We start from the raw sequence: 12,381 nt of genomic DNA on the forward strand, positions 1-12,381 counted from the left end.
TGTATTTAGTCTTCTGAACTATGTTAAACTATTTTTGAAACATTCATTATGTAGAACCACAATAAGTACATGTATATCATAACACTCTGACACATATGAAATGTAGGTTAGTAACAAGACAATCTGCTTTTTGACCGCAGAGTTTAGAAATTAATACCAAATCCTTTTTTTCAAAAATGGTGTAGCTCACTGCAAAATGCTTCCAAAACTTTTGTGTAATATATTTAAAGTTAACTAGAAATGTGTCATCATGCCACGGATGCCCCCGCATGCAGCCAAAATTTCAGATGTTATAATATTTAGTTCCAAATTTGTTTGCACAAATTATTGTTTTCATTTTAAGTTAAAGCCCTTAAAACTTTTCAACGTTTACACAAACCATTTTCATACAATGTTCAAGGCACTGAAATTATTCAGTCTTAACCTTTTGAAAATAGCATATTTCATATTTGTAGCCAAAATAATGGCTACATACATTTCCACAAAAGTATGAGTGCTGAAACTGAAAGTTCAAATTTTTTCCAATATTCAAGAAAGATAAGTTTCCTAAGATGTATCTTTTTATTTTCAAAGTGAAAGGGGCATTACTCTGCCAAAAATCATTGAACCATGACCAAATTCCAACTTGACCTGCCCATTCCTTTGACATATCCATATGTCAAATTTAAGTTGAATATGTAACACTGTTGGGTAGATAATGAACAGAAACTGTAAATTTCATATTATTTTCAAAGTAAAAGGGGCATTACTCTGCCAAAAATCATTGAACCATGACCAAATTCGAACTTGGCCTGGGCATTCCAAAAACATATCCATATGTGAAATTTGAGTTGAATGTGTTGTACTGTTGGGGAGATAATAAACAGAAACTGAAAATTTCATATTATTTTCAAAGTAAAAGGAGCATAACTCTGCCAAAAATCATTGAACCATGACCAAATTCAAACTTGACCTGTATTTTCTCATGACATATCCATATGTCAAATTTGAGTTGAATGTGTTGTACCGTTGGGGAGATAATGAACGGAAAACTGAAAATTTCATATTATTTTCAAAGTAAAAGGGGCATAACTCTGCCAAAAATCATCGAACCATGACCAAATTCGAACTTGACCTGTATTTTCTCATGACATATCCATATGTCAAATTTGATTTGAATGTGTTGTACCGTTGGGGAGATAATGAACGGAAACTGAAAATTTCATATTATTTTCAAAGTAAAAGGGGCATAACTCTGCCAAAAATCATCGAACCATGACCAAATTCAAACTTGACCTGTATTTTCTCATGACATATCTATATGTCAAATTTGATTTGAATGTGTTGTACCGTTAGGGAGATAATGAACGGAAACTGAAAATTTCATATTATTTTCAAAGTAAAAGGGGCATAACTCTGCCAAAAATCATCGAACCATGACCAAATTCGAACTTGACCTGTATTTTCTCATGACATATCCATATGCCAAATTTGAGTTGAATATGTGCAACCGTTACTAAGATAATGAACGGAAACTGATGATGACGGAATGACAGAATGACGGAATGACGGAAGGACGGAATGACGGAAGGACGGAAGGACGGAACAGGGTAACACTATATGCCCCGGCCATTACATGGCGGGGGCATAATAATAGAACAAACACGTGCTATTACCCGCCACTTCAAAAATAAACAAAAATTAAAACAAAGATCAAATAATAGAAGGAACCCTTGCAAGTGGATGTATATTGACACAAACGGTTATCAGAGTTTTTACTATAATATACATACACCTAAATTACCATAAAAAATCTAACATTTCAAATATGTATGCATATATGTTATACCTGGCATCTCCACTAAGTTTACGTATAACCATGCCAAGTGTAAACAAACTTTTATTGATAGCACATCCCTCACGAAACCTGTCACCCGAGTTATCATTAGCTTTCTCTGAGCCAGCCAGATCAACAAAATACTAAAATACAATATAAGTGAACAGGTAATGGTATTGCATAATGGTATAGCAACTAACATATACAATAGGCACAAGTTTGCAACAAAGTCTGAAATTACACATATCTTTTCATATGAGAAGAGATGAGATGTTTAATTTCAAACTATTATTTTGCAAATTAGCATAAAACATTTAGATTTCTTTTTACCTGTATGAAATATGATATTAAACAATAAAAACAAAATTCATGCTTGTTTTATAAATTAAAACATACACTCTGTAGAATCATATTGATACTCAGTGTTTAAAATGGTCATAAAGGGTCTTTCCAGTTTTCACGGAAGTAAAAACCTTCATTGCCCAATTATTTTGTGTGATAAGGGCATATGAGAGAGACCTTATACAATTTAGCTTAATAATTTGTGTACATGAAAGAATTCAATGTGCTAGGTGAGATTTCAACTCAATACAGCACGAGGCAAGTGGTTTAAACTGATAGACCACAATGGTCCTATTAGCAATCAAAATAGAGCTTAGTAACTGTTGTCCTATTGGCAAACAAAATAGGTCATGGTGGTCTTATAAGCAATTTAAATAGATCTTGGAAGCACTACTGACAATTAAAGTAGATCATGAGCAGGTGTTAGCGAAAAGAAATTATAGCTGTTATCATAGTAATATCATTATAATTCAAACTGAATAATTTATTTTGAAATAACTTACTAGATTTGATACATTGACAGCATCATCTTCGTGACCAGTCTCTCTACTCTCTATGACCTGAAATACACAGAATACAAATATACAATATAAAGTATTTCACTCTTGATAAAATCATTGGATGCTTGTAACAAAAACACCTTGCCTGTGTCACAAGCATACTGTCATACTAGCTTGTATGTCCAATCTGACAAGACTTTTCCCAAGCAAGCTTGCTGTTCAATTCTTAACTTTTGATACAAAATGCCTCAAACCACCTATAGATTGTTCCAAATGCACTGCTGGAAGAGTGTTATACATAACTTCAACAGGGAATGGGCTTTTAACATGGAAATAAAATGAGGATATTCAGTTCTTTTTCCTATAAATACAGGATTTATTTCCATCGAGTGGTATGAGAATATTTATTTCCATTGAGTGGTATGGAAATAAATATTTCATGAGTGGTGGTAGCCACAAGTGAAATAAGAGTTTTCATACAATATGAAAATACATCCTGTATTTATTGAAAAAACTTGAATTTTTGTGTTTATTATATACTTTTTTTTGACATTACAATTTGAAAGGCTTCCTACTAAATTTTGTGTATTCACAGTATTGGCTGAATTTAGAAGGAATTAGTCTGACAAGACAACAGTGAAAGTACAGTAAATAATGCAGTTAAAAATAAATTTTACAATAATTATGGAAAATGAAAATATGTATTTTATCTCATCATTATTTCATTAATTAGTATATAATATTGTTTATTATGAATACTCACAAATCTGAGAATACTATGAGATCTTGAGCTCCTATCATTTTGTTTTGTCTCAGCCGTGTGACGTTTAGCTGAAATAATGTATAGATTTATCATTAATTCAATTACTGTAAAAACAAAATATCATAAGTACACTATTCAATGTATACATTTCACATCAGCCCAAAAACTTTTTTACAACAAGAGCTGTTGGTAGGACAGTGTGCTCGACTTTTCCCAGTACTTGATAGTAAAACAAAGGCCTGGATAAAACTTTTTTTCAAAGTTCAAAAGGGCAATAATTCTGTCGAAATCCATGTAAGAACTTGTTTCTAAGACAGTAACTTCTTTTTATGCTCTCATAAGTGTGTGAAGTTTTTACTTATTCCCTTCAGTAGTTTTTAAGATAACAATTTGAACGTAGAAATTTAACTAAGTGTGACGCTGACGCCTGGGTTAGAAAAACAGGAATTTTATTGTTACAATAGTCGAACTAAAAATCATACAAACTAATGTTTTTACCTCAATGTGGGAGCATCATAACACAAAATAGTTGTGATACCTGAAGGGCTTCTTAAATCCGTAGAGTTTCCATTAATTATATTAGATTATACATACTAATATAAAAATTTGAACAGCGCCATAACAAAACCAACATAGTGCGTTTGCAAACCAGTTTGGATTCATACCAGCCTGCACATCCGTGCAGTCTGAACAGGATCCATGCTTTTCGTTTACAAACCCTATTACAAGTAGAGAAACTGATAGCGAACAGCATGGATCCTGATCAGACTGCACTATGTTGGTTTTGTCATTGTGCAGCTCAAATTAATTTCAATATAAGCATAGCTTTTATAAATAATAAACCTACCATCTCCTTTCTTAAGAACTTTGGTTACACCTTGAATATCTTGTACCACCTCTTCTGTCAATCCTATTACCTGAATATTATGATCCTGAAATTAACAAATTTGCTGATAACTTATATTGAATGTTTTAATGAAAAGCTTGTACAAAAACAATTTACATAAATATTCATCATCCACCCAAGTAATATAAACCTTAAAAACTATAGTGGTATCCATCTTAATATATACTAGTAGCAAACCATTTAAATAATTTTAGAATTGTATAAGAATGATATATAAATGTACTTGTAATAAATCATTTTAAGCGTTTTTCTTTTCTTTTTCTTTTGAGAACGTTTATGTTTGTTTCATTTTTTTTTTATCTTCCATCAAAACAAATATTGAATGTAAACTTAGGATGGTGTAGTATAGCTGGGCTGAAAACTGCAGTGATTTTTCTCACTTAATTGGGAAGAGGCCTTAGCCTCTTGATTTTGGGAAAAATTATCTCTAAAATTGCTGATTTGGGAAGTAAAAAAGCTGGTGTAAGTTCATATTTTTGGGAAAACTGCATGATTTAAAAGAAAATTTCAATTGGGCCTTTTTTATAAGTAGAAAAATCACTGAACTGGTACTAGAAACCAGCATTTACAGCACTATGTATATTTGGTATTATACGAAGAGAATAATTCAAGTGTGTATTATAGAATGTACATATTACCGAGTCTTCCTGTAATTTAAGGTAACTGTCTTCAGCACTCAGCAGGTCGGAAACTTTTTCATTATATATCTCAAGATAACCAACACGTATCAAAAACTCACGATCAGGTATCTACAATCAAAACATGAAGTTAACCTTTTATACACATAAATGATACAAATAATTTCAATCATAACCATGCTCTAAAATGCTAGATTTTAGGGAAGAATGAAAAAATACGTTATTTTAAAACCAAACAATAGCTATGTTTGAAGAAGATTAACTAAAAAAGTTGTCTCATTAAGATATCTGCATATTTAAACATCAACATTAAACATCTTAAAACACATTTACTACTTATTCAAGAAAGAATCTGCTCAGCCAGTTAAGTGGTTCAATACTTCCTGCAACATGTTATATTTTGTTTTGCTAACTATAAGAACTTCAATAAAATATTTACTCATCATCCTTTTACCATTTTCTGTGATGTGCTAAATTTCTCAATGGAGATACTTTGAAAAGGAAATTTCCTTTGTTATGGTGACTTTTTATATCTATAAAAACAGACTGAACTTAAACAGACTGAGTTCAGCATCCAACACTGTTTCAGTATAGTCTAAACTTGGCAAGGTGTGCAGGATTACGTGTCTCTATCATTGGTGTTACAGCTAAGTCACTTTTACTGCTTGCATTCAAAGGTTAAAAAAAAAAGAAACTACATACATGTACTGAATGCTTTTACTTACATTCTCAATATGGGTAAAAATTTCATCAACTGCCAGTGCAATAATTCCTTGTTGGACACGGCTACCAGACATTGTAAAAGTCTTTCCAGAAGAACTTTGGCCATATGCAAATATGGTGCCTACAACATCAAATATCAGTACTTCACAAAAGTACTATACAAAATTTAAAGATCTACAATTGAACCAATCATAATGTGCGATGTGAAGATATACAGCAAGTATCTTTTTTTAAGTGCATTAATGTTTGAAAGAGAATAAATCAAGAAAACATTTAATTAAACTGTATTGCCATGAAACCCTCAGCCAAGTCAAGTTCTTTCCAATATAATTATATTACAAAATTAATGTCAGTGAATTGTACAATAAACATTTACTCCTAAAAATACTTATCACATGTACTTAAACAATATACTAATTGAGCACTAAATAATATACTAATTTAGTTTATTTGAAACAGCTAAGGATATTGTGTTACTCAGAAAATCCTCTATCTTTACAAACAATATTTATTCATCTGGTTTTATCACTGATTTTAACATTTTTCTCAGCATATCTCAGTGCTCAGTCTACCTAACCGGCTTTGCTGGATATATAACCAGTAATTACCAATTTTTCTCTTTAGAAGTGAATCAACAGTGACAGACAATATGATCATTAGACTCAATACCTGAGATCAGTTGTCATGGAGAAATTTTTGTCTTGCATGACGATCAAACCAGCGACCATTGGACTACAAATGAGTCGCGTCATGACAAAACCAACATAATGGGTTTGCGACCAGCATGGATCCAGACCAGCTTGCGCATCTGTGCAGTCTGATCAGGATCCATGCTGTTCGCTTACAAACCCTATTACAAGAAGAGATACTGATAGCGAACAGCATGGATCCTGATCAGTCTGCGCGGATGCGCAGGCTGGTCTGGATCCATGCTGGTCGCAAACGCATAATGTTGGTTTTGTCATGACGCGGCTCAAATCTGATGCTCTCCCTGAGCTAAACAGACAGGTTTGACTAACTTATAAGATAAGAAAGAATGTAATCCTGGTATTAAACCCTGGAATGTATTTTCAACTTTTTATTTCATATTCAACCATACCATTAAAACCTGCCAAGGCTGAGTCCACAATAGGTTTGCATATTTCCTCGAAAATGTCAACAGTGACTGTAGTATCATCAAATACTCGATCTGCAAATAAAAATAATAAAAAAAGCTTAATAAGCCTCTAAGAGAATAAAAATGTAACTTCAATTTTAATTATTTATGTTAAAAGTATAGCATTTTACAATTTGTTACAGATGTTTCATCAGACACGCCTCTACATAAATTTGAACAATGGAAATGGTCTCAGTGATTTTCCTGCTTATATAACAGACTACGAAAAAGGGCCTCTTCCCAATTGAAATTTTCTTTAAAATCATGCAGTTTTCCCAAAAATCAAAACTTAAACCTGCTTTTTTCTTCCCGAATTAGCAATTTTAGTGATAATTTTTCCCAAAATCAAGAGGCTAAGGCCTCTTCCAAATTAAGTGAGAAAAATCACTGATAGTGTAATCGAAAGAACCATTCTCCAATCACCAAAATGAAAAATTTTGAAAAGAAAAGTAAAACCATTGCAATATCAAAAGCTTATATAGAATTTAAAACTTTGGGCTCTGAAGCACTTATATCTAGAAAACAGACAAACAATAAAAAATTTCATTCCTTCTATTTTTATTTTGCATTTCTAGTGTGTTATGATAAAGGTACTTATAATAGCTAACTTTTTAAAGGACTTCTAGATATTTTACATTTAACCTCGTTGCTTTTCAGATTTTGGTCACAATATTTAGACTTAATTCAACTTAGTATCTAATGACCATCAAGAAGCTTTTGATTTGATCCAATAATCAATGAAGAAATTAATTTGAACAAGCAATTATCATAGTATTGCAAGCAATCCATAAGTCCCCTACCGGTAAGAACCCCATCAACATTCTGAAGGGCCATTGGCCATTCACTTATGTTTCAATTTTTCTCTATTTTAAGTAAACTTGTTGGAAAAGTTCTTTAAAAGTGATCACAGGAAACAGTTTTTATGAACAGACAGACAGACGGACTGAAGGACGCTCTAAAGTTAATATTTGAAACATCCCTGTTACCAAAATATAACATTTTAAAAGCAGGAGGAGATAACTCTTGAATTAAAGATGCAATTTCATAAAAATTTTCAGCTCTTTTTGACTAATCACAAATATTGTTATATTTTGCCATGTTTTAAGCCTATTTGTTGCCAAGGCAACTGATATTTTTTCAAAATAGGAAGAACAGATAAGACATGCATAATCTCAACACTGCTATCTACCCATATGTCAAGTTTCATAAAACTATTTCCAGTACTTTTTGAGATATCACTGGATTCAGTTTATGTGTAAAATTTGCCATATTTTCAGTCTATGTGTTGCCATAGCAACCAGAATTTTCAACATAGGAAGAAAAGAAAAAGACGTGCATAATCTCAACACTGCCATCTACCCATATGTCAAGTTTCATAAAAATATTTCCAGGACTTTTTGCTTTATCACTGGATCCAGTTTATGTGTAAAATTTGCCATATTTTCAGCCTATTTGTTGCCATAGCAACCAGAATTTTCAACATAGGAAGAAAAGAAAAAGACGTGCATAATTCCAAGACTGCCATCTACCCATATGTCAAGTTTCATAAAAAAATTTCCAGTTCTTTTTGCGTTATCACTGGATCCAGTTTATGTGTAAAATTTGCCATTTTTTAGCCTATTTGTTGCCATAGCAACCAGAATTTTCAACATAGGAAGAAAAGAAAAAGACGTGCATAATCTCCATACTGCCATCTATCCATATACCAAGTTTCATAAAAATATTTTCAGTACTTTTCAAGTTATCGCGGGATCAAGTTTTGTGGACGGACGGACTGACGGACTGACAGACAGACAGACGGACGGACGGACGGACAGACGGACGGACAGACGGACGGAGGGTAAACCTAAAGTCCCCTCCGGTAAACCGGTAGGGGACTAATAATGACTAAAAAAAGACATGTCTGTTTACCACAAAAGTATTTATATTTTAATAGAGTTTATAGTGAACAATCATTATTTACCAAATACATAGGGAGATGGTTTTCTGCCATTGACATCAGTTTCATCGCAGCAAATAGTGTTGTTATTTACACTCCAATGTGACTTCAGACCACTTGCAAATTCTCTGAAATAAACAGTTAAAAAATATTTCAAATGTTAAATTTTCCTTTAAATTTCCAGGTAAAAAACTAAAATGTCTTAATATGATCTGAGTCAGGCAATATCAACTATTTTCATTAAGAAACATGTAATATAACCAAACGTATATATATTGCATCTTTAGATTCAGTGATTCTTCTCACTTTAATTGGGAAGAGGCCTTAAGCCTCGCCTTAAGCCTCTTGTTTTTGGGAAAAATTATCGCAAAAATTGCTAATTTGGGAAGTTAAAAAGGTGGTTTAAGTTCAGATTTTTGGACTGCATGATTTTAACCTACAGGTTTGAGTTCAGATTTTTGGTAAAACTGCATGATTTTAAAGAAAATTTCAATTGGGAAGAGGCCTTTTATTGGAGTCTGTTATATAGGCAGGAAAATCACTGAGATTGTAATGACATTCATGTAGGTTAAATAATTACTAAATTAGGCTGAGGAAAGTTCTTCTTTCTCAGAGCTTTAAAAAAATTACTGTATGACAAGTAGAAAAATGTAGCCTGCCTTTCTGATTGGACAAAATGGGAAACTGACTAAGTAGAAGACCAAGACTTTAAGAGTATACTCATAGTCAATGTGTTTACCTTTAGCAATGGAAAACCTGGTGTATTGGGTATTTTCGTTTTTTGAATAAACTGCTTGTCAGTCGGGTAATTTTCACAAAAACTTAGCGGTCACATATGTCTATCAACTAACAGTCTTACACTTGCTGTGACTTACAGATTACAAATCCAGGGTTCTCACTAGGACTTTAAAACATGGAGTCCGTGGACTCCCAACCCTGAAAAAGTTGGAGTCCAAAAGCGCGTCGCAATTAATGTTTACAGATTAGTCATTCAATGTTCACAATAGCATTGCTGATATTTTGAATCTTCATGGGACTCCAAAGTTTATAGTTATTCAAAAGAAACTCTGAAATACATAGTATAATTATTGTTTTGTTGTTAATATTGAATTAAAATATTGTTGAAATATTAATTATGAAATTATTTCATTATAATGCATCAACACAGGGAAATCGTTTTTTTTTTCACTTTTATACAAAATCAAATTTTATTCTGGTTAAATAAGTCCACTCTAAAGACAAAAAGTTTATATTTGTGAAAAAAAAATGTAAATGTATATAGGCAGCGTTTAGCGAAATGAATAGGAAAATCGTGTACAGCTTCACACGGTGTGTAAGAGATTCATCCGATCGACAATTATTTTAGCAAATATCTTCAAAAGGGGGCAAATTGAGGATCGATATTTAAAGATTTAATGTTGATTAAATAATAAAGGAACAATTCATTCGCATGTTTGGCTTGGAAACCGAGTATTTTTGCGAAATTTTAGGGTTTCTGGCGAACGTGAAATCGCCGATGTTCGGGATCAATTTTCGGATAGAATCTAAATATCAAAGAAAAGCGTATGTGTATTTTGGTTTGTTGTCCTGGCATTTCGGCACAATATATTAAATTCTTAATACTCTTATATAAAGTTTTTGCAAGAATGAAACTAAAGCAAAATTGTGCAAATATTCGACAATCATTCAAAAATTACACTCATTTGTAATTTGAGAAAACAATCTTTACAGTAAACTTGCGGCGTAAATAGTCGATAATTTTATCCTTTTGTCGGTAAAATTTGCTGATTTCCAATCAACTGTTGATCAAAGATATAAAATTATCACGCGTGTTATATCTGGTAATTAGCGCGTGTATACATTGGTCTGATCACTATTGCGTGATAATGATCGGAAGCGTTATCGCTGATTGGCTAATCGCTTCACAGGTCGATGTGCATAGGACCGCCTACCTATAGACTGACACGCGCTGACGCATTTTGTGTATTTGTGGTTGTAAACAATCGGTAATGTTTATGCGTCCCAAGGCAAAATTAAGCGTACGTGGAATCCTTGCTCTGAAATATTTGCGTCCATCTGTAATAAACATGCGTACCGGGACGCCGAAATAAGCGTCCCCGAGAACCCTGACATCTTCTTATAGCTTGAAATCATTGTTATGACAGCTTTATTTCCTTTAAGAGTAATCAATTCCCTACCATTTGTTACCCAGATTTTGAAATTTGCTGAAAAATGAGCGACAAGTTGCATACCTTTACAAAAGTATCATTTTTTTTTTTTTTTGGAAAATGAATTAAAAGGATATATCAAAATCATATTTAAAATGAAAAATACTACAGTTAATATTCTTTTGGAGAGGTAGTCAGACTGATAGAGTGAGTAAAGGGGGGGGGGGATAGGGTAGAGTGAGTAAAGGGGGGTAGGATGTTAGTGACCAATTAGCCTAATTAATTCGGCGTGATCGGTTTGACCCATTTTACAGACTTTTTTTTCTTACTGTCAAACCGTTACGCCTAATTTTAACTGTCATTTTTACGCACGGAAAATCTACCGGTAACACTATCGATAGTTTGGACTGATTTTTACTGCTTAAACCTGAAAGTAACGTCAATTACCTCTAAAGATCAATAGAATATAAATTTTAGTACTAACTTCTCCTAGAAAAAATAGTAGATTGTACCTGTCTTAACGCATACATGCGATTTATTTCAAATTTGTACTGTCTACTCTATCTTCGGCGGACATGTTATGACGTCATCGTAAAAAATCGATTCCGTGAAAGCTGGTAGTAGCTACCAGTGTGTCTAGCAGGTAAGTGTGGGTTACGCATGAAGATTAAATTAAACGAAATATCGGGGGAAATAAATCTATTCATTATTTTTTAATAAATGTGTGCATTATTAAATACTATTGAAAAGTATCATTGTATTTAACCTAAAATGCAATGGTCGCAAATAGGCTCTGTACAAGTACTGTTGTTTAATATTTTTTAAATATTTTAATACATATACTCAACATTTATCAATTGGTGGTTTGCCTTCTTGTTTACTGCTAATGACTGCCAAATGTCACTCTCGGATAAAATACTGACTTCATTTATACATGCATATTTATATGACAATTAAGAACGTAAAAGAAATATTGAAGGAAACTATTTGAAATACACTTCAAATTATTCAGTATTTGTACAAATAATATTTCAAGAGCTTTTTTTCACCGATTGCCGATATATAATACCATATTAAACCTATTGATAAAGTTAAATGTCTTCTTGACATACTTTATTAATTTACTAAAAGGAACTTTATTGTGACCCAGCCATATGCTATGTAACTATAAAGGAAGGGTCACATATTTTAATTGAAATAAATTTTAAGTAGAGGATATTAAAAAAAAATTCATTGAGAAGATCAGAATTTTCAAATGAACAGATTAAGAGACTTATAAATGTATAAGGTCAGGGTTGCCAGCACTTTGGTGAAATAAAATTCCCTGACTTTTCCCTGACTTTTCACTGACCAATTCATGTTTTTCACTGACCAAAATCGTCAAACACATAAACAGCCTCTTGACCTCCCCTATAGCCGTCCAATCCTC

At 32.6% G+C, this 12,381-nt stretch overlaps 1 protein-coding gene across 1 annotated transcript in view; it reads right to left on the bottom strand.

The window, feature by feature from the left end:
• The window catches only part of LOC132758583 (centromere-associated protein E-like), a 45,300-nt gene that overhangs the window by 29,922 nt on the left and 2,997 nt on the right, over window positions 1–12,381 (bottom strand). Inside the window, exons 2-9 of the mRNA XM_060750272.1 lie at window positions 8,809–8,912; window positions 6,789–6,878; window positions 5,692–5,810; window positions 4,967–5,077; window positions 4,269–4,353; window positions 3,422–3,489; window positions 2,662–2,718; window positions 1,829–1,959 (exon numbers count right to left, since the gene is read on the bottom strand). Of these exons, the coding sequence (XP_060606255.1) occupies window positions 1,829–1,959; window positions 2,662–2,718; window positions 3,422–3,489; window positions 4,269–4,353; window positions 4,967–5,077; window positions 5,692–5,810; window positions 6,789–6,878; window positions 8,809–8,912 (765 nt within the window). The remainder of the gene's footprint in view (window positions 1–1,828; window positions 1,960–2,661; window positions 2,719–3,421; window positions 3,490–4,268; window positions 4,354–4,966; window positions 5,078–5,691; window positions 5,811–6,788; window positions 6,879–8,808; window positions 8,913–12,381) is intronic.

Source organism: Ruditapes philippinarum, unplaced genomic scaffold, assembly GCF_026571515.1.
Source record: "Ruditapes philippinarum isolate M1 unplaced genomic scaffold, ASM2657151v2 ctg336_1_1_1_1, whole genome shotgun sequence".
Classification (NCBI taxonomy): domain Eukaryota; kingdom Metazoa; phylum Mollusca; class Bivalvia; order Venerida; family Veneridae; genus Ruditapes; species Ruditapes philippinarum.